Source organism: Zalophus californianus, chromosome 12, assembly GCF_009762305.2.
Source record: "Zalophus californianus isolate mZalCal1 chromosome 12, mZalCal1.pri.v2, whole genome shotgun sequence".
Lineage (NCBI taxonomy): Eukaryota > Metazoa > Chordata > Mammalia > Carnivora > Otariidae > Zalophus > Zalophus californianus.
Window position 1 is genome coordinate 82,985,696 of NC_045606.1, and position 22,871 is coordinate 83,008,566.

Here is a 22,871-nt window from a genome sequence, read left to right on the forward strand (position 1 = left end):
TCACTCGCCAAACATAGGCTATGAACAAAGCCCCCTTTTGGGAATTTTGTAGTCAATGACACAGATAATGTTAACACTCGTGTAATGTTTTCTATGTGCCAGGCACCATTCTTTGTGCTTTACAAGAATGAATTCATTTAATTTCCAGTTAAGGGCTGTTAGTATTCCATATAACATCTGAGGAAACTGAAGTACAGGAAGGTTAAAGGATTTGCCTAAAGCCCCTAACTAGCAAGTAGTGACCTTTGGGACATCTGGCAGATTCAGAGCTCTAGCATCTCCTGACAACAGTCCAAGAGTCACTGAGTCCAGCACAAAAACAGACAAAACGCTAATGTAAGGAAAGACCAAAAATTCCTGCGGAGTAAGTAGGCAAGTTAGTTTTTAAGTGCCTGCCTGCCGGCACGTCTCCATCCCCAATTTCTCCTTTCCCCACCCACTCCTACTGGAAAAGTAGACCGCGAGCCTGGAAAATAGGGGAAAGGTCGCCGTCGTGATTTGGCTCCTCCCATCCTGCTCGTTGCGTCCTTTTTCCGCAAAAGCGCAGAGCCTGTGCAAGCTCCCCGGTTCTTGCCCATCCGGCCCCGGTACTTGAGCGTGACACATGGAACCGCCAACCCTACAGCTCTGTGGACCTGTCTAGACTCAGCGGCCCCGGGGCTTTGGTCCACTACCCTCCTCCTCCCCAGGAGGAAAGCATGAAACCGCGGACAACCTTCCGGCGTGGAGGTTCCTTCCCAGCGTCTCCCCCGGACTCTGTTTTCTGAGATCCGCCATTGGCTGCTTTCACAGCGGACCGTCTACATTTCTCCGGTTTCACCGGGAAGGTTTGCGTAGTAAGGCTTCCCAGCTCCCAGATCTGGGTATGAAGCTGGCTCCTCACCTCCTAGCTCTTTTGTTCGATCTGAAAGTATCTAAAAATCATCTAGTGGCCGCGTTTTAGGTGAGAAAACAGGCCCAGTGAGTACAAAGTCACTTGTCCGTGTGCAGTCAGGCACAGACGCCAGGGCCAGCTGGGTATTTCACCTTTTCTTACACATGACAAACTTTCGTAGAAAGCAGAACTTAGTACGATGTAACAAGGCCTCGCCATTCCAGTGACATCGAAGGCAAATTAAACCTCAGACTTGGAATGGGAGGGTGGGGGGCGGCGCCTGGAATCTTGGTACTCCTAGAAAGTGAAAGTCAACTCTTCAGTCGCTGGAATTTAAATACTGGGGGTGGGGATCTGATGCCTTCTGGCAATCTGTGCTTTGTTGGAAGGTCTGGTGAAGAAGCCCTCTCTGCGGTCCCGCCTTCCTCTGACCTGAGGGCTTTTGGATTTGGACACTTCAGGTGTGTCTCCAATCCACTTGGTATGGGGGTAAATGTGCTGATTTCCCTCCAGTTTCCTGCAGCAGAAAAAGGCAGTCTACGTTAACACATACGCTAGTCCTACTGCCGACCTCAGTGACTCAGAGGCCCAAGGTGTGTACTTTCTGGAAACGGGTCAGACTGGCAGCACAGCGCAGGGGCCAGACCTCAGACCGCCCAGGCGGGGCCGCGGACGTGCGTCAGGCCTGGTGCGTGCGGCCCGAGTGCGCGTGCGCGGCTCCGGGGCGGGGCCGGGGCTATAAGTGGGCGGCGTGGGCCGCGGCGTTCTGCTCCTCTTTCACGAGGGCTCCGCCGTTACGCGCGGAGAATCGTCTGGGCTGCGGTTTAGCACTAATCGGGAGCTGACTCTTCGGACTCCTGCACTACCCTCTCTGACAGCGAGCGGACCAGTCCTGGCCCTTCCTCCTGGAGGTGAGCGGCCCTGTGGGCTTCTCCGGCTTTCCGCCCCCATTGCCCAGGCTGCGTTGCCCCGCGGGCCGCCTCGGGTCCCCGAGCTCGGGCCGCGCCTCCCGGACTCCTGCTCCTCGCTCCGTCTCCACCTGGGTCAGCCGCTCCAGCCCTGTTTTCAGGGTTGACCCTGTGTTCCATGTGGCCCTCCCCATGCTCCCTAATGTTGGGTTGGGCGTCTCAGTCCTGCCTTCCCAGAACACCCTTTCTATCACAGCACTTGGCATGTTGTGTGTGTGCTAACTGCCTAATTTCTTGGCTAGATCGAAAGCCCCATGAGGGCAGGGTTCATATCTACCGGACCCCGTATGGCCCTCGTACCTTCCTGGGTGCCTAAGACATCGTAGGTATTGCGGGTGTATTTGTTAAATAAGTGACCTTGATAGATTTGACTATCTTGGAATTATTTTGGCTTTATCAAAGAGTTTACGATTAACTGGAACCTGACCGAGATGTGAGGAGAACTTCTAGGCAGGTTGCTTTCTTACGGGCATGTGCCTACCTTCGCCCCTCAAAAACAGAAAGACTCCGTCCAGGAAGGTTTTTGGTCCTAGGACTGTGGCACGGGGATTGTGCATTGCACCTGGCAGAAGTAAAAGGTTTTACTTTAGAAGAAGTAAAAGTTTTAAGGAGTGCTCTTGAATTAGTCCAAGAAGCAAGACTAGCTCTGCAGCCATAGAGTTCACGGTGTAAATATGCTTCTACTGGTCCCAGTCTCCCTGACTGGCTGAGCCTCACCCTTAGTTCCATGGGAAGATAGAAGTCAGGAGTAGATGCATGCATATCCCACAAGGCTGTAGATTAATCTCCTTTCTTTCCTCAGGATCCAGAGGCCTTCAAGAAGTGAAGACAGCTCTACTGCTCTACAGAGGAGTGGGGTCATTTCAGCCATGAAGCCTGTGTTGAACCTCTATCTCTTAGGTGTGGTGCTGACCCTGCTCTCCATCTTCGTTAGACTAATGGAGTCCCTGGGAGGCATACTGGAGAGCCCACTGCCTGGGAGCTCCTGGACCACCAGAGGTCAACCAGCCAGCACAGAGCCCCCGAGGGCATTCCAGACCATCCATCCAGAGGGGTGTGATAAGACCTCTCTCCACCAGCTATAATCTTGGAACACTGGCCTAAACACATCCAGGCAGTTGTCCAGTTGCTGGGCATAAAAGCTCAGAACATCAGTGTTACCAGAACTGTTACCCAGGCTGCTGAAGGGCCTCTCCCATCTGGATGTTCCTTGCCCTGGAAAGAGAGCCTGTCTAATACACAGGTGTGAGTGGGTTGCCTGTGACTGCAATGGAATGATGTCACTGCTCTCCCCAGGGTCAGCCGTACACTCGGGTGTCCTTGGCAATATGGCTCTGATGCCTCTTAGATAGGGACTTGTGCTTCATATTCAGCTGTTGGGAGATGGTGTCGTTTTCATCTCTGCTTCGTCAGCATCTGCCAGGAGTTCCTTGGGGCTTGGGTGTCTTATGGTCAGTTTATGTGGTGGTCAGCTTCTCTCCCATGAGAGCTTGTCTGTGTGTGGACAATAGTTGAAGTGTGGTGTATGGGTTGGCTGTAGGGAGGGGGATGATGGTCAAGTGTCCACCTCTTATTGTTTCACATGGTAAAGTACTTTCTCCAACACAGCATGTATGAATGTATATTGATCTGAAGGGGGGCAGTGGGATGACAAAGCCTGCTCAAGAATGGCATGGCCACCATGTGGCTTAAATGAATTTTTCTAATAAAAATTGAATATATATTTCTAGTATGTGTCATATTGACCTCTGCCCCTGAAATTAGTGGTAGGGAAGGGTCTTAATCCTAGATTTGGGGTTTGGCATCTTAAAAAACTCAGGAGCAGAAAAGTACTTAAAACACTTTGTTGTTTAAAACATCATGTAAGGGGCGCCTGGGTGGCTCAGTTGGTTAAGCGACTGCCTTCAGCTCAGGTCATGATCCTGGAGTCCCGGCATCGAGTCCCACATCGGGCTCCCTGCTAAGCAGGGAGTCTGCTTCTCCCTCTGACCCTACCCCCTCTCGTGTGCTCTCTCTCTCGCTCGCTCTCTCAAATAAATAAAATCTTTAAAAAAAAAATAAAACATCGTGTAGGGGCACCTCGGTGGCTCAGTCTTAACTGACTGAATCTTGATATCAGGGTCGTGAGTTCAAGGCCCTCATTGGGCTCCACACTGGGCATACAACCTACTTTAAAAAAAAAATAAAAATAAAACAATGTAAATAAATCTGAATTTGGAGGCAAGGGCGGTTGGGTCTGCCCTGAATCCACCAGTTTTCTGAGCCTAGGCCAAGAATATTCTAGTGTCCTCTCTTGACTCTCCCATCTCAAAAGAAAAATGATTTTCTTCTAGCACCCACACCTTCAATGTCGGGGGGAAAGAGGACTATCAGTGCAGTAGCCTTTGTTTTTTTCCTCTGTATTGCTCTTTTTTTTTTTTTTAAGATTTTATTTATTTATTAGAGAGAATGAGAGAGAGAGAGAGAGAGCACGAGAGGGAGGAGGGTCAGAGGGAGAAGCAGACTCCCTGCTGAGCAGGGAGCCTGATGCAGGACTTGATCCCGGGACTCCAGGATCATGACCTGAGCCGAAGGCAGTCGCTTAACCAACTGAGCCACCCAGGCACCCCTCCTCTGTATTGCTCTTATCCATCAGAATGAGTGCTCAGTTTTGATTGTTCTCCAGGTCAGCTGGTAAAATGTCCCACTTGACAGTTGTTTCTGCTCGCTCACAGATCTTTGTAGCTTGGCTTTTACACAGAAATGGAGGGTTTGGGCTTTTTTTTTTTCCTTGCCCGTATCCACTACTACTCCATCCCCTACTGCATGTTCAGGTGCATTCACTCCTCTGCCCATGGTAATGTATCCGTTCACACACTCTTGGTGTGTGTCATTTTATGTATGGGGAACTTGATTTACTTTTGCCAAAGGGTACGAACGGTATGGTGCCTCTACGAAGCCACTTTTGCTTCCTGAGTTGTTGTTCTTGAGCCTAAGTGCCACTACTCTAGAAGCCGATGGTTTGAGCATCACTTCTGTTTATTGCACTATGATGGTCACTAGTACTGTTTAGCAAGTATTTCCAGCTTCCCACCTTCTGGGCATGTACAGTCTGGCTCCCCCATCCTCTGTGGATGGCGGGGATTATGTGGCTCATCTCAGCACAGTACAATGAAAGATATAGTTGGCTTTTTATTTCTGATTTTCAGGCACTTCGTGCCAGTAGCTATCCTAGAACATACTACTTAAATTCGATATGTTTTCTGACACCTTTGTGGTTGGACAAGGCCATGAATTAGTTCTATTAGTTCTGGCCAAAGAGTTGTGAGTAGAAGTAACTTGTGTCAATTCTAGATTGGAACACCTAGATTCTAGATTGGAGCACTGGGTCAAAAACCTCCAAACCTTTAACCTTCTTTTTCCCTCCACTACAGTGACCGGCAATGCTCCAAATGGAACTCTAACCATTAATGTAGGTCTTGGAGTGAGGATGCCATGGAGTGGAACCCTTGACTGATCCCTGATGAACATGTAGTGTAAATACGAAAGAAACCTCTGTTGTGTTAAGCTCCTGCAGCATCGCTTGGCCTATTCTGACTGATACATTGCCTTCAGCACCTACCAGCTACTGCACATTGACTTAAGATTTCATTACTACCTACCTCAGATAACATGCATTAGACTGTGTTGGGGGGGAACATGTAAACAAACCAATAATGTTTCATGGTTCTGTGATAGAAACGTGTATAGGACATGGGTACATAAAGTTATCTGCTGGCAGGAGGCAGATGGTAAAAGGAAAGCTTCCTAGAGGATCTGAATTTTAAGAAATGAACAGGTAACCACGTTTGGAAAGAGTTCCCTATTAGAGGGAACCTTGAGCAAGGATGTGGAAAGGAGCCCAAGTACAGCATGTTTAGAAAGCTGCAAGTACAAACCTTAAATCCCGGTTACTAGCTTGAGGCCTTAGCTCTAGCGCCATCTAGTGGAGTCTAAGGAAGAAGGAAACACTATGTGCGGTTGTAATGCTTTCCAGATTTGAAGGGCCCTGCCTTTGAAGCTTATGACAGATACCAGATTATTAAGGCCTGGAAGATTTGATCTAGTCTTAACACCGTCCAATAAAAATATAATGCGAGCCACATATGTAATTTAAATCTTTTCTAATGGTTACATTAAAAAGAAACAGGAAAAGATATTTTAAACACCTTTAACTCAATATACTAAAAATATTTCTACATGTAATCAACCTAAGAAGTTATTTATGAGATATGTAGATATTTTACATTTTTTGGTACTAAGTATTTATTTGTATTGGCATTTTACACTTAGAACATATCTCATTTGGATTAGCCGCATTTCAGGTGCTCAGTAGCCCTGTGGCTAGTGGCTACTGTATTGGACAGCATAGATCTTTTCATTTTACTACAGAGGAAACAGAAGGAAACTCAGTAACTTAGACAATATCATTTTCTAGATCTCACTAACTATACGTTTCTCAATTTTTACAAATTTAACTGTTCTTTTAAATTTTAAGTTTAAAAAAATTAAAAAATTAAATAAAAAAATAAAGTAAATTTAACTTCAGAAGTAGGTTGTTTAATTTCCAAATCCCTTGATACTTTCCAAATATTTTCCTTTCATTGATTTCATTGCTCCTAATTTCATTGATTATGGTCAGGGGACATACCCTGTATAATTTTAATTAGTGGAAATTTATTGAGACTTTTTTTTAAGATTTTATTTATTTATTTGAGAGAGAGAATGAGAGATAGAGAGCACGAGAGGGAAGAGGGTCAGAGGGAGAAGCAGACTCCCTGCTGAGCAGGGAGCCCGATGTGGGACTTGATCCTGGGACTCCAGGATCACGACCTGAGCCGAAGGCAGTCGCTTAACAAACTGAGCCACCCAGGCGCCCTTATTGAGACTTGTTTTAATGGCTCAGCACATGGTATATCTTAGTGAATGTTCAATGTGCAGTTGAAGAGAATGTGGATTCTGTGGGTTCTGAGTGTTCTGTGTTTTACAGAAAAGTGTACAAAATATTTTTTATAGAAAGTATGCAAAATACAAAAAAAAATTTTTTTTAAAGATTATTTATTTATTTGAGAGAGAGAGAATGAGAGATAGAGAGCACGAGAGGGAAGAGGGTCAGAGGGAGAAGCAGACTCCCCGCTGAGCGGGGAGCCCGATGCGGGACTCGATCCCGGGACTCCAGGATCATGACCTGAGCCGAAGGCAGTCGCTTAACCAACTGAGCCACCCAGGCGCCCCGTTTACAAAAAAATTTTTTACAAAAACTACATAGAGTGGGGCACATGGGTGGCTCAGTTGCTTGAGCATCTGACTCTTGATTTTGGCTCAGGTCATGATCTCTGGATCATGAGATCGAGCCCTGCATTGGGCTCTGTGCTGAGCAAGGAGCCTGCTTAAGATTCTCTCTCCCTCTGCTCCTCTCCCCACAGCTTGCGTGCACGCTCTTTCTCAAAAAAGAAAAAAAATTACATACATTTAGTTCGTAGTTATTAAGTCTTCTGTATCCTTACTAATTTCCTATTTACTTGTTCTATGAATTTCTGAGAGAGAAAGGATAAGATATCCAACTCTATCTATTTTTCCTTTTAGTTTCATCAGTTTTTATTTCATGTTTTTTGAAACTCTGTTATTGAAGATAACATATACATTTAGGATTGTTATGTCTTCTTAAATTGACCTCCTTTTAAAAATGTCCCTCTTTGCGGGAGACAAATCATAAGAGACGCTTAATCATAGGAAACAAACAGGGTTGCTGGAGGGGAGGAGGTGGGGTAATGGGGTAACTGGGTGACGGGCATTAAGGAGGGCACATGATGTAATGAGCACTGGGTGTTAAATACAACTGATGAATCACTGAATGCTACCTCTGAAACTAATAATACACTATATGTTAATTAATTGAATTTAAAGAGTGTCCCTCTTTGGGATGCTTGGGTGGCTCAGTCAGTTCAGTGTCCAATTCTTGATTTCAGTTCTGGTCGCGATCTTAGGGTCTTGGGATCGAGCCCCACATAGGTCCCTGAGCTCAGTGTGGAATCTGCTTAAGGTTTTCTCTCTCCCAGGGAGCCGGGGTGGCTCAGTCAGTTGGGCATCTGCTTTCAGCTCAGATCATGATCCTGGGGTCCTGGGGTAGAGCCCCAAATCGGGCTCTCTGCTCAGTGGGGAGCCTGCTTCTCCCTCTCCCTCTGCCTGCTGCTCTGCCTACTTGTGCTCGCTCTCTTTCTCTCTGTCAAATAAATCTTAAAAAAAAAAAAGATTTTCTCTCTCCCTCTGCTCCTCCCCGCACTTGGATGCACACACTCTCTTTCTCTCTCAAAATAAATAATAAATAGTAATAAATAGTCTTTAGAAAAAAAGTACTTCTTCATCACTTGTATTATTCCTTGCCATGAAGTCTTCTTTGTATGATATTAATATAGCCACTCTAGCTGACTTATCATTGGTGGCTGCAAAGTTTATCTTACTCTGTCTTTTTAACTTATGAGTCTCTATATATTGTGGATTTCTTGTAGATAGCATATAGTTGTGCCTTGCTTTTTATACATATTGGCAACATCTCATTTTTAATTGGACTGTTTAGGCCATTTATATTTAGTGTAATTATAAGGTTGGGTTTAAATCTTCTCTATCTTGTTATTTTCTGTTTCCCATCTGTTCGCTGTTCCATTTTTCTTCTTACCTTCTTTGGATTAATTGTGAAGTTTTCAGTGTTCTATTTCATCTTCACTATTGCTTTATTAGCTATACATCTCTGTTTAAAAAAAATTTTTTTTAAGATTTTATTTATTTGACAGAGTTAGCGAGAGCAGGAACACAAGCAGGGGGAGTGGGAGAGGGAGAAGCAGGCCTCCTGCCAAGCAGGCAGACGCTTAAAGACTGAACCACCCAGGCGCCCCCTCTGTTTAATTTTTTTAATGGTTCCTCTACTCTAGGATTTACAATAGACATCTTTTAACTTACTACAGTCTAACTTCGAATAGTATTTTACCACCTCGTGTATAATGTAAGAGCCTTGCAATACTACACCTTATTTTCCCCTCTCATCCTCTGTGCCATTCTTGTCATATATTTTACTTATACATATGTTCTAAACCTAATGTTACCTATTACACTGTTACAATTTTTAAATAGTCAATTGTTAAAGAACTTTAAAAATTATATGTATACATATTTAACATTTTTACTTACGTATTTACAATTTCTAGTAGTTACTTACTGTTTGTGTAGATGTAGGTTTATAGTTTTTACTATTATTTGGAAATCTTCCAGCCCTTATTTCTTCAAATATATATCTTTAACTCAGTATTGGACATACATACTCACAGTATGTCCAATACAACCGTGACCACATGTTCACAACTTTGGACAGACCACTTTTAGAGCTAATAATGATCCTTCCAAAAGTTTATCTTGTACATAGTTACTTCTCAGCAAATATCTGTAGAGCCATATGTAGGCAATTTCTTTCACACTTTTTATTTTAAAATTTATTTAAAAGAAATACAGTTCATGGTAAATAATTTAAACAGTACAAAAAGTATACTGTGAGAAATAAGTCCTTTTTCACCACCATTACCAATGCCCTACCCCTCCTAGGGCAACCACATTTTTATCCTTCCAGAAATTTTCTGGGAGTGTTCAAGCATATATGAGTATATATTCTTCTTTAATATACTTTTTATCCAAGTGATAGCAATTTATATATACTGTTCTTCATCTTTTTCTAACTTTATAGGTCTCAGTAATCATTCCATATCAGTATATATAAAGTTGCCTTATTCCTTTAATGGCTGCAGAACATTACATCGTATGGAAGTTTCATAGATTAACTGGTGCTCTACTGATGGACATTAACCTTTTACAAGGGAAGGAGAAAAAATGTCAAGAACAGAGTACTGGGACTCCTGGGTGGCTCAGTAAAGTGCCTGCCTTTGGCTCAGGTCATGACCTGGGGTCCTGGGATCGAGTCCCGCATCTGGCTTCTTGCTTGGTGGGGGGCCTGCTTCTCCCTCTGCCTGCCGCCGCCTCTGCTTGTGCGCTCTCTCTCTCTGACAAATAAAAATCTTAAAAAAAAAAAAAAAGTACCGTGATAAAGGAAAAATAATGACCTTGAAGATTGTTTGAATATTTGAATTTCCAGTATTATAGATTTTGTATCAATAAAAATAAAAGTTTTCTAATGATCAAGACTTAAGAAGAAATTAGCCAAGGGGTGCCTGGGTGGCTCAGTTGGTTAAGCGACTGCCTTCGGCTCAGGTCGTGATCCTGGAGTCCCGGGATCGAGTGCTGCATCCGGCTCCCTGCTCGGCGGGGAGTCTGCTTCTCCCTCTGACCTTCCCCCATCTTGTGCTCTCTCTCACTCTCTCTTCTCAAATAAATAAATAAATAAAATATTAAAAAATATATTTAAAAAAGTAGAAGAAGAAATTAGCCACTAAGTTGTAAACTTCTGCCTCTGATGTAACAGCTTTAGAAAAAACACCAGTGAGAGGCAGGCCTCCCACCTCATGTTAAGAGAAGCACCAGGAAATTTAACCCCAGTCACGGGAGGATTGCACTAGTGTGTGTCTTGAGAGTTTAAAAGACATGGGGGAACTGACTTACCTTCTTGGCTTGCTTCTTGTATAAACACCAAAGTGAAAGAGCCTGGTAGCTGTCCAGCCAGAGAGGGATAACTATTATCTCACTGCTCCTCCACTTCACGCACCCTGAAGAAATCTTTGAGTGGATGTTTCTTGTCCTGGTACCAAAAACAGAAGATTGCAAGGGGAGGGAAGGGGTTGGTGCCACTACAATGCTATACTAGTAGATGTTTGACACCAGCTCTCTGAGGGGGAATGTATATAATATATAATAAATCATACATGATACACATGTTGTATATAATTACTATATATAGTATATATATTAGAATTCAATATTATTACTATAATTAGTAATTAAAAATTTTCTATATTATTGAATTATATGTAATATAGACACACAGACATATACATATATGTACATATATGTGTTATATATGTTTTCTCTAAAATTTTACTGACATTGGGGCGCGTGGGTGGCTTAGTCTCTTGGGCGTCTGAGTCTTGATTTCAGCTCAGGTTGCGCTCTCAGGGCCGTGGGATCAAGTCCCACGTCAGGCCCTGTGCTTAGCACGGAGTATGCTTGTCCCTCTCCCATGCTCCTCACCCCACTTGCTCGCTCTATCTCTAAAATAAATAAAATCTTAAAAAAAAATTGACCGACATAATGTATAGCACACAATTCACAACTAACAATAAAATACACAGTACTCTTGTCCATTTCATATGGCCAGTTGATTCTCACAAATCTTTCACTGATTTTTGTCAAACTCCTGTATTCCTCGCCAACCTACGCAACTGACAAAGTGTAGTTCTGACATGAATGTTGGCTGATTTTCCCACTTACATTAATAAGAAGAAAGAGAACTAAGCAAGTTATATGTTGGAACTTTACATGTTCAGCAGGGACTTTAGCAACTTCTTTGCTAAATCAGATAACTTTCAATATACTGGGAGACACCTCAGATATTTTTGTGCCTACCATACAACAGCTACAGACACACTTTTTTTTTTTTAAAGATTTTATTTATTTATTTGACAGAGAGATACAGAGCACAAGCAGGGGGAGCGGCAGGCAGAGGGAGAAGCAGGCTCGCTGCTGAGCAGGGAGCCCGATGTGGGACTCGATCCTGGGATCATGACCTGAGCCAAAGGCAGCCGCTTAATCAATTGAGCCACCCAGGCGTCCCTACAGACACACTTTTAAGTTTACTGCATCATTAACATTTTCTCTATAGCTTTAGACAGCCAACAAAACAATAAATCAAGGCGTGATGAGTAGCATTTACCGGCTCCATGATGTAAATAACTCTCAACACGGCTGGTTTGAAGGCAGTGACCGACAGGAAGTTCCTGAACACATGCTGAGAAGAGATAGACAGTCGCAGTGCTCCATTATATAGTATTTCTACCATGTAGGGACAATAGATGTAAATAACCTCTAGAGAGTAGTAATTAAGAAGATGAGTTTGGACCATTACCTTTGCTTTTGTATAATTTATTTAAGTTTAAATAAGTTATATACGTTTATATAATTTTATATAATTAAATTTTTAATAATGGCTGTGTTTATATAATTAAATTTTTATATAGTTTATATAATTAAATTTTTAATAATGGCTGTGTTTAACAACTGCCCTGTAAAATTCCTGAACATTTTACAGTTTTCACAATCTCTTTTGCGCTGGCTCTGGCATACCACTAGGCCACACATCCTCATTTGCCCACTGTTTCCAAATAAATAAGCCTCTTGGCTTTGTTAACAGCCTGGTTTAAAAAAAAAAAAATTCTCATTTATCCCATGAAATGGGGTAGGAAAGATTGGGGTGAATTGCTTGCCTCTGTCCTGAGCTCCTCTGGCCAGGTGAGGGCCTGACTTTAGGCGATCAGTTCGCTCAGAGAAAGTTTTTGTGAGGGGCTTCCCCGTGGGGGGAGAGGATTGAAGGCTATGGGCTTCCTGAGAGCCTGCCTTGCTGTTCTGGCCAGCTCACTGCTCTCTTGGCATAACCATGGGGCAGTCATTTTCCTCATGGCTACAGAGAGATTGAGGGAAAATGGACTAAGACTACATTATTGCTAGTGTGTAGTGCATAGGAAAGGGGAGAAAAAAAGCCCTGCTCACCCCCAATCCTTCCTTGACTTTTCTATTTTTCCTTTCCTGTTGTTAACCATCACATTCCTTGATGTCATGCCTGCCATTGTGAGCCGACAGGCCCTCCCTGGCCTGGTGGACAGCCTGTAAGTCTGCAGGGGAGGTGGGGATGTGGAGGTGGGGGGAGTAGTGGTCACACCAACACCTCGGAATTGGGCTGGGTCTGCGTGGAGCCCCAGAGATGGTCCCCAGCCCGTTTGTCCCAAGAACCGATGAGTAAAATTAGGGGCCTCCCACCAGAGGTCAGGGAACCAGGCCCTGGAGTGGAACTTGGGGTGGAAGATGGCCTTCTTTGTCAACTGATTCATTCTCCAGAATTCAACTTGTTCTCCGACTCGGTGGTGTTTGAAAGCAATTTTATCCAGGTACCAGCATGGCAGCTCAGAGCCCGCTCCCTTTCCCTTTCCAAAACTTGCTCCCGAGGGTTGATCCAAAAATGCTGTGGCCTCTGAAAGCTCTGGGAGGAGAAGGAAGCTGCTATGGCTAGAGACAACCAGACGGTCTGGATCCCAAGTTCAGCTCCGTTTGTGCCTAAGGCCTCGTGGGGTTCCCCACAGGGCATACGCTTTCAGGAAACAGAATTACACACTGCAAAAGGGCACATCAGAGCTCAGTCTCCATGCAGTGTCCATAGGCACCCTCCCAGGGCCACTAGGGCGGGGATGGTGGATTAGAGGGAATGAAGGTTGCTGTCAGAATCCCTGCTCTGACGTCCAAACTCTTCTCTCTGGGATGCTTTAGGAGTAGCCTTGTTTGAGAGCCAAGTCCCTAAAATCGCCTTGCCCAGATTCTACATCCCCTAAAGGGTGTGGTACGGCCAATGGGAGTGAGCATTTTTGGCCTGGGAAGCATGGGAGCATTGAGAGTATGGGGCGGTCATTTTAACATAGCTTGGGATATGTGGCTAGCTCAGTCGGTGGAGCATGAGACTCTTGGTCTTGGGGTCGTGAGTTCAAGCCCCACATTGGGGGTAGATTTTACTTAAAAAATAAAAAAATGACATCTTATTGAGGGTCTGCCCGCCTCCCTCTAGAGGTCTAGCTGGACCTCCCGTGCTCCTCTGCAGATGTGGCAGAACCAGCTCCTCAGTCGGCAAGCTGTGTGCTGCGTGCGAGGCAGGAGATGTAGAGAGATCCAATAGTGTCCCTGCCAAGGAGCTTATGACTTTGTCAATCTAAAGGGTGTCTTATAAAATATAAAGGGTGTCTCTAAGAAAGCTCTGTCAGATGGTTTGGACCAGCTGATCCCTAAAGCATGAGCAGAGAGAGGGGGTGCCAGTGTTTAGGGGGTTCAGAACACTCTTGGGACTTAGGCAGTTGAAGAAGGCTCCCCAGAAGAGGGAGATTAAGTCATTCTTTGAGGTATCGCTGAGACTTTGGTAAGTGAAGAGCAGGGGGAAGACATTCCAGGCCAAGGGACTTCAAGTCCCAGGGCGAAGGCAGGAGGCTGAAGTGCACAGGGAGGGTCTGCAGTCAGGAATCCCTGTGATGGAGTCACAAAGCAGCGAGGACTTACAGGAGAGAGTGGAGACGATCTGAGCTTGATTTGGAGATGCCTTCACACAACAGTGAGCTACTCCCTGACAAAGTCCCTCAGATTTCAGCCAGTCAGTTCATGGCTCCGGACGCTCCCTGGTTTCTGCGCCGCCCCAGGGGTCTGCGGAGTGGGGCCATCAGCCGGCCACCTGGGGGCGTGCTCCTTCCTAACACAGTCTTGGTGGAGAAGGAGCAGTGACGTGGGAAATCCAGATTCCAAATTCCAGTCATTTCTATTGGGGTGTGATGTTTTGGCAGGAGGTTTATTCTCTGAATATGTTCTCTTTGACCTGAAATTAAAAGATTCTCTGGGTGGACACGTAGTGATTCAGGCAGCAGGAAACTCAGACCGTACCAGAGAGGGGGAAAGCCTGCCTGCCGAAGCTGCCCCATGGGGGAGTTAAACGTTTACTTGAGGGGCACCTGGGTGGTGCCGTCGGTTGAGCATCCAATTCTCGGTTTCTGCTCTGGCCGTGATCTCAGGGTCACGAGCCCAACCCTGGGCTCTGGGCTCAGCACAGAGTCTGCTGGAGATTCTCTCTCCCTCTCCCTCTGCCCCTCCCACTCATGCTCCCTCTCTCTCAAATAGATAAATCTTTTAAAAAGTTTACTTGAAAGGATCCAACCCACACAGTTAGGTGATTCCCTTTCTCCCCACTCCTCAGAATCTCTGCCATCACCTCTAAGAAACATCACCCACAAACGTTTATTTATCACTTACTCAATGTATGCAGCCCCCTGTGTTTTATGATACATAAGAATCTCATTCTACAACATGGGCTCCAAGAAATGTTTTTTTTTTTTTCCCTTCAAAATAAAAACTCACTTTTCTAGGAGCACCTTCTAGTCAGCTTGGTGAGAACTTAAATTTCAGTCCTTCCTGGGGCTTTCCCCTTGTCCCCAGTTCCACCATGGCTGTGAAATGGTTCTGACGGTCCTACAAAGTCTAGAACATTGGGAGAAGTCCCTCTGGTCTTGGGAACATAGGGGTCCCCCCTCATATGTCCTTACCCTGGTCCCTGTGGTTCCTTGGAGGCTTCTCTGCCTGCCCTGGACAGTGAGGTGGGGGTGTCTTAGCTGAAACTAGTACCAAGCATCCAGTCTCCCTGTCCTGCCCCAGCCTCAGATGTTGCAAGAGAACAGGTTCTTATTTCACTTAAGATCCAGCAACAAGCTGGGCCCTCCCTCACCTTGCAGAAAGCTCTCCAAACCTCCCTCACTTTGGGCTGCTTGGGTCTTCCCCATTCAACAGCTCTTTCCTCCCTCTCTTCCTCTTGTGGATCTTTCTTTACATAATCTCCCTTCCAGATCATTGGAAGCCTTGCTGGCTTCTTCTACCCGAGGATGGAGGAATAAAATTTTAATGCCTTTCAGCTCTTTCTTACCAATGCATCTTTTTATTTATTTATTTATTTATTTATTTATTTATTAAAGATTTTATTTATTTGACAGAGAGAGACATAGCAAGAGAAGGAACACAAGCAGGAGGAGTGGGAGAGGGAGAAGCAGGCTTCCCGCTGAACAGGGAGCCTGATGCGGGGTTCGATCCCAGGACCTGGGGATCATGACCTGAGCCGAAGGCAGATGCTTAACGACTGAGCCACCCAGGCGCCCCTAATGCATCTTTTTAAAGTTAGATAATGCAGGGGCACCCGGTTGGCTCAGTTGGTTAAGCATCCAACTCTTGATCTGGGCTCAAGTCATGATCTCAGGGTCATGAGATGGAGCCCCACATAGGGCTCCCCACTCTGCGCAGGAGTCTGCTTGTCCATCTTCCTCCCCCTGCCCCTCCCCCACTGTCTCTGTCCCCATCTCAAATAAAATAAATAAGTGAGTAAATAAATAAATAAATAAAATCTTTAAAGCTAGATAATGCAGAGGACACAAAGAAGAGCAACACAGTTTCCTGTTACCAGTGAGCTGGTCTATTTGGGGAGACCCACAGGAAGGATGGATCCTGGTCATGGCCCAGCCCAGTGTGCCACACACCTTTGAGAAGCACGGGTGCTCCAAGCATGCCACCAAGTTGAAGTGCTGCTTCCTAGCCCCTCTTTTCTTGCACCCTTGTCTTCCGCTTCTCTCTGACCCATGTACCTGGGGCTGATTTCTAGGTCACTAAGCCCGGAAGCTGGATGGATGTCTATGAAGGGTCTACCACTGTGATCCTCGGGGTGACCTCCTCGGTGCCCTCCTTGCCACTCCCCAACGTCCTCCTGATGGCCAACGTCACCGGGCCCCAGGATCAGTTTTCCTCCTGGACCACACCTAACTGTGCTCCGGTGGTCACTCTCAGCAGGTAAAGAAAGGCCGGGGCGGGAGGGGCCAGAAGGGGCCAGAAGACCACATTCTTTTGCAGCTGGATTTTAGATAAAAGAAAGGACAGTGCGTTCATGTATAAACTATGTAGCATTCACTCATTAATTTAACAAGCATTTCTTTAGTGTCTGGGTGTACCAAGCACTGTGCTTGGTGCTGTGGGTATAGAGCGCCCGTCCCTGTCTCAGCCTGGTCTTGAAGGATCTTGGTTTCCATTTATTTATTTATTTGTTTGCTTATTTACTTATTTATTTTGATTTATTTACATTGACTTATTGATTTATTTAATATTTATTTATATTGATTTATTTATACATATTCTTTACTTATATTTTATTTATATATTTACATTGTCTTCATTTATATTTATAGACATATAAATTTATTTACATTTATAGACTTAGGGGTTCCCCCCCCAAAAAGGTGAGGAGTATGAAAGTCAGATGGGATTATGGAGTGTTAAGATTAAAAAAACTAATAATAATACCAGATGTATAGGACATCCATCCTTCTTAACTCTGTCAACACAGTTAACTAGGATATAGGGAGAAGATCTGGAGATGGAGTCAGAACACCTCAGTTCCAGGTCCTACTTATGCAGATCTAAACTTGGGCAAATCAGTTAGCTGTTCTGACCCTCAGTTTCAACAACTGTAAAATGGAATTAATATCTTTCATCAAAGGGTTGTTGTGAGGATTGAATGAGATGTTACACATCGATTATCTGCCATTATTATTGATGTGGGCAGGTTCTTTAGTGACAAAGGCTCTGAAAGTCAGAGAAGAGTCGGTCTTAGCAATTGTTCCCACTCCAGGGCCACGAGCGTCCTCCTGGGGCACCCCCCAGGCAGCGGTGGGAGCCTAGTGAGGTTGGGCCAAGCACTAGGTGGGCACAGCATGGTTGATTGAACCGGTGAGCTCCTCACTATGGGAATTTCCTGATTGTGTCTAGGATTCTTCCCCTGAAGTTTGTGGAGCTACAAATCTGTGACCGGCTCCAACGCATCCTGCGGGTTAGGACAGTGACTGAAAAGATCTACTACCTGAGGCTCCACGAAAAACACCCAGAAGCTGTGTTTCAGTTCTGGATCCGCTTGGTGAAAATTCTGCAGAAAGGTCTGTCCATCACCACCAAAGACCCAAGAATCCAATTCACTCACTGCCTGGTGCCCAAAATGTCCAACAGCTCTACTAGAACAACAGTAAGTGGGGCCTCCCACCAAGACCTGCTGGGGTGAGGGGGGATGGGGAGCACAGCACCTCAGAACACTGCTGGACAATAAAGTCTAGCATTGTAGGGGCAGACTTCATTTTCGAGGACCAACAACACACACACACCAAACTGAGGTCTACAAACATAAAAAGCAAATTCATTTACTTTTCCTAAAAAAGAGCTATAAAGTGCTTGGCTCACTTAAAAATTGCTTTCTGTTGTTTTTATCACCCCAGTATATAAAAGAATAATGTTCACTGAAGAAAATTAGAAAATTACAGAAAAATCGCTCCCACTTCTCTTCAACCCCAAGCAATCACTTGGAACATTCTGGCATATTTCCTTCCAGTCTTCTGTTTTATTTATTTTCTTTGTTTGATCTTTATTAGGTTTTGGCATTAAAGTTATGCCGTCTTCTTCATATCAACTGAAGAATTTTGCATGTGCTTTCACACTGTTGAGTATTTTAAAACTTTGAAAACATTTATTCTGTAAAGGTTAGAGGCTAGATTAAACTTGCTAGGAGTCCATCTAATCCAGGTATTTATTTATTTATTTATTATTTTTTCTTTCTCCAAGCTTTTATTTAAATTCCAGTTAGTTAGCATAGAGTGTAATACTAGTTTCAGGTGTAGAATTTATGATTCATCATATACCTACAACACCGGGTGCTCATCACAAGTGTTCCCCTTAATCCCCACATCATCTTTTAACTCATCCCCGCCCCCCCCACCTCCCCTCCAGCAGCCCTCAGTTTGTTCTCTATAGTTAAGAGTCTGTTTCCTGGTTTTCCTTTCTTTCTTTTCCCCCATGTTCATTCGTTTTCTTAACAGTTCCATTTAAAATTAATTTTTAAATATATATTTGAGGATATTAAATATATAATATGTTTCTGAATGTTGCTGTTTTTTCAACTTAGATTATATCAGAGGCATTTTCCCATTTCTTTTTAAAGTTCTTTACACACATCATTTTGATAATTCCATGCTGTTCAGTAGTTGTATGAATGCATTAAAATTCACATCGCCATTCTCCTATTATCAGCCATTTAGAGTTGTTTCTAACTTTTCATTACTGTAAGCGATTCTAAAACAAGCATTTATGTGTACGGTCCACATTTCTGATTGTTTTCTCAGGATAGATTATTAGAAGCAGGATTCAAAGGGTATGAACATTTTTAAGGCTCTTTATACATATGGCCAGATTATTTCCAGGAAGCTCATGCTAAACTATACTCTCTCCAATGAGTGTCTGTGTCACTGTATCCTTATCACAACTGAGAAGTACACATTTTAATAAATGGCCTAATATGATAGGTAAAAAAAGTAGCAGCTCTTTGATTTTCAGTGAGTTTGAACATTGTTTTATATATATATATTTCTTTTTGCATTGTCTATTGTGTTCTTTGGCTGCTTTTCTATTGGCAGCTTTGTGTTTTTCTAAATTGATTTGTAAAATAAAGCTTTCTATACATCAAGAATTTTAACCCCTTAATCACAAGTTTCTGCAAGGATTTGCTTTTCCCTTTCAGTTTATTTGAGCCTCCTGCCCACCCCCATGCCTTTTGACACACAGAAGGCTTGTCCCGGACCTGCTTAGGGTAGACGCACAGAAAAAGCTTGATCGGCTGGATTGCCTAACACCTTCAGGTTTCAGAATCTATTTTAAGATTTTATTTGACAGAGAGAGACACAGCGAGAGAGGGAACCCAAGCAGGGGGAGCGGGAGAGGGAGAAGCAGGCTTCCCGCGGAGCAGGGAGCCCGATGCGGGGCTTGATCCCAGGACCCTGGGACCATGCCCTGAGCCGAAGGTAGCCGCTTAACCAACTGAGCCACCCAGGCGCCCCAAGGTTTCAGAATCTAAACACTTTCCTCCTCTCGTTTTAGTTGCAGGCTTTAGGTACGCTCTCACTAACTTCCAAAGTCAGCCTGACAGCTCTGCTGGCCGGGTTTCTAAATGTCCCCGAGCAGTAGCCATAGCAGCCCATCAGAGAGGGGAGGAGGCGGTCCTGCCAGGGGCCCAACGTGGTCTGATGACCCTGGAGCTTAATGCTTAAGGAACAGGTGCCCGGGTGTAGGCTGGAAGATTCCAAGTGAGTTCCTTCAAAGTTCTGGCCCAAAGGGGCCACAAACTCTCAAGAGTGCAGACCTGGTCCTCTGACTATAAACTTCTCCACCCAGCCTGAAAGCAGCCTCTCATCATCCACACAGCCCAGCGAAAACTTCATGCTGTTGGCGGCCGAGCAGACCAGTGACAGTTTCTCAAATATCTCAGGAAGACCCCAGCTCACAGCAGACAGGTGGGTCCTCCAGGCAAGCACCTGCAACATCCTTTCCTGCGGCACTGAGCCGTGGGTGGGGTCAGTGACACCCTCCGCCAAACTAGCTCAGTTCCATCTTTTTATTCTAGACAATTATGCGTACAGCTTCTCCCCTCGGTTTTATGATAAGCCTGTCCTTGAAAACAGGGTCTGTGGCTGATTGGTCTGAATATTTCCTAGGCAAACTGCAGTGCTTTCATAGACAGTGCTCAATAAAAGGAATGAAGGATGAGTAAATTAATTCAAAGAAGGGTAAGCTAATAAAGCAGGCTCAGGGAGTTAGATATTGACTATCTCCAGTCCCAGCTCACCAGGGTCCCCTGGGTGAAACAATTCTGAATTCTCTTTACCTCACTTATCTGTTCTGTAAAATGGACAGAATAGACAGTAACCCAAAGCGGAAATGGCTCCAACACCATTTGCTAAGTAATTGTATGGGACTCTGTGCAATAAGTGATGGAAAACAAAAGCAAATCATGCAACCGATACGTTGAACAAGTACAAATTGAAGGATATCATCAAAATGTAAATTTATTTTTGTCTTCCCTTTATATTTTTTTCGGTGGGAGAAGCTTTCTTCTTGCCCTGAGGTAAAAGCTGGTTCTCTGACAGGCCCCATAAGCATATGGGCTTCCCCTTAAAATATGAAAGATCCTTTCGTCCCTTTAAATTGCAAAAGCAGCATCAATTCTGAAATTAAAATGTCTGGTGCCTGATAATTATCAAAACTCTGAACTGTTCACAGTTTCCCTCAACCTGGCCTCGTGTTCAGACGGTCCTCCGTAGTGGGGACTGGGCTGTCACTCCTCTTGTTCTGTTTCCTAATTTTAAAGCTCACTTCTTTTTCTCTTATGAGCTTTCTTGGGTTCTTTGGAGTCCCATACCTGACACCCCCCACCCCCACCCCTCACTGCAACTCTGGTGATGCTCCGACGTCTTCCTTTCTTTCTTTCTTTTTTTTTTTTTTAAGATTTTATTTATTTGAGAGAGAGAGAATGAGAGAGAGAGAAAGCACATAAGGGGGGGGAGGGTCAGAGGGAGAAGGAGGCTCCCTGCCGAGCAGGGATCCTGATGCGGGACTCGATCCAGGGACTCCAGGATCATGACCTGGGCCGAAGGCAGTCGCTTAACCAACTGAGCCACCCAGGCACCCCCGACGTCTTCCCTTCATCTGGCCACCACCCCCCTCAGGCTCTGGCTCTGAGGGCATCCACGCCACCCAGGCACTAGCTGTGATTGCCCTTTAAGGGAGTCCTCTTGGGCAGGGCTTATTTTAAAGCTAAAAACAGGAGAGAGCAAAACAGCCCCCCCCCATCATAAAAAGTACTAGGCCATAAACACTTCACAAAAACGACACAAGAGGGAGCTCTAGAGCCCAAACCAGAAAGCTACCTTGACCTACCCTCATTCCGGAAAGTTCAGGAAAAACCGTTTCACATTAAAAAGAACCGTCCGAAAAGGATAGTAATCAAACCCCCACGCAAAATTATATAAGGAAAAAAGGAGTATATGAAGCATGGTAAAAGCTTACAACAGAAACACACTAAAAAGACATGCCTTGCAAAAGCAAATGAAAACTACAACCCAGCATTTCAAAATGAGCTGAAAGAAATTAAGAAAGTGATAGAATATATGAAAGAACAACACAACTCAGAATTTAAAAGATTTATAAATGTGGTGATAAAATTGAGGAAAGAATCAGACATTTTTAAAGAAATGATTACTTCCAAAACGAAGCCTAAACCAGAGAGAATACAAGAACAAAGAAAGCAGATAATGCCTTCAGAGAAATGAAAGGATAAAGGGAGAGCTTAAAGAAAGAAAATAAGCGTGTGTCTAACTTAGAATAAAAATTTTAAGAAATTTAGCTACACTCTGTGTTTTTCTAAACACACTAAGTGGCTGTGACTTTTTGTTAAGTTATTACTGTTTTGGAGAACTGTCTTAAGGTTTTCTTTAGCTTTCTGCTGCTGCCCAGCAGGTTATAGTGGGCCTCAGGCCAATCCCAGTGGGCTCAGATCTTGCCTTTGAGTCTTACTTAACACATGAGGTTCTCAACACATAAAAGCGACACTTAAGGTTTGGAGGGGAGTCTGTTCCAGTCCAGCAGAGGAGGCCTTAGCTTGAGCCTCCCTCCTGCTTGGCTTTCTCTGCTCCAGTCACTCTTGATACAACCCACCACATACACATGTTGTCACTGGCCATCATTACCACGTTCCCATCTATGCTGAAGGCACCTGTACTGGAAAAGACATAATTTAAAAAGAGTTTTTAAATTCTTAACAATGCTTTCTTTTTCTTTTATTGCTTGCAATGACCCCCAAATTCCTGGGCTCCAACAGTAACAGCAACATTGCCATCAAAATAGACAATTTGGACAGCTACAAGATACCCTCCCCAGTGGCATCTCCAGTCAACTTGAATATGCCCATGACAGCCGCCTTGAGCCACAGCCTCTGGGAACAAGAGAATCCAGATGAGTACTTCCTGCAAGCTCCTGTTGCCAGTTCCCTAGGAGAGAACCTTTTGGGACCCTGACACCTAGCCCAAACAGAGTGATCTTCCCTAGCTTCATTCCGTGAACTTGCCACAACCTCCTATAATGCTGTTTTCCCACTGTGGGCCAAAGACCATGGGAGAGGTATGATGGTGTTTATAACAAAGTGCTTCTGTACTTCCACCAATAAACCTCCAAGTGAGTTCCTAATTGTTATAGGTTGTGCTCTGTGGGGCTTCCAGCTGGAGATGGACTAATTAGGAGCAGGAGCTCACCCCTTAGGGAAGTAAGTGGGGTAAATGTTCTGTCTACTCCTTTGAAACCCCAAAGCAGCCAAGAAAGCCCAGAAATCCAGTCCAGAGGAAACAGCCAGGGCAGAAACCCAAGGTCCTCTTTCA

General features: G+C 44.5%; 2 protein-coding genes and 1 long non-coding RNA gene across 4 annotated transcripts; 2 read left to right on the top strand and 1 right to left on the bottom strand.

The window, feature by feature from the left end:
* Positions 1 to 1,830: 1,830 nt before the first annotated feature.
* Positions 1,831 to 3,565, top strand: HILPDA (hypoxia inducible lipid droplet associated). Its single transcript, XM_035723422.1, is given in 3 exon segments — positions 1,831 to 2,164; positions 2,645 to 2,862; positions 2,865 to 3,565. Coding segments are annotated over 3 exon segments (324 nt in total). The 5' UTR covers positions 1,831 to 2,096; the 3' UTR covers positions 2,903 to 3,565.
* A 6,299-nt stretch (positions 3,566 to 9,864) lies between these two features.
* LOC113911496 lies at positions 9,865 to 11,804 on the bottom strand. The gene is made up of 3 exons (XR_003516492.1): positions 11,729 to 11,804; positions 10,462 to 10,597; positions 9,865 to 9,920 (listed from the first exon to the last, which is right to left on the bottom strand). It is a non-coding gene; the product is annotated as an uncharacterized LOC113911496 (long non-coding RNA).
* An 876-nt stretch (positions 11,805 to 12,680) lies between these two features.
* On the top strand, positions 12,681 to 22,706 carry FAM71F2 (family with sequence similarity 71 member F2). 2 transcript variants are annotated; one of them, XM_027574168.2, is made up of 5 exons: positions 12,681 to 12,956; positions 16,238 to 16,422; positions 17,395 to 17,644; positions 19,837 to 19,955; positions 22,319 to 22,706. In XM_027574168.2, the coding sequence occupies exons 1-5, from the start codon at positions 12,804 to 12,806 to the stop codon at positions 22,512 to 22,514; spliced, it is 903 nt and encodes a 300-aa protein (XP_027429969.2). In that variant the 5' UTR covers positions 12,681 to 12,803; the 3' UTR covers positions 22,515 to 22,706. The 2 variants fall into 2 exon arrangements, with proteins under 2 accessions (XP_027429969.2, XP_027429970.2); XM_027574169.2 differs by having other exon boundaries at positions 19,867 to 19,955.
* Positions 22,707 to 22,871: the final 165 nt, after the last annotated feature.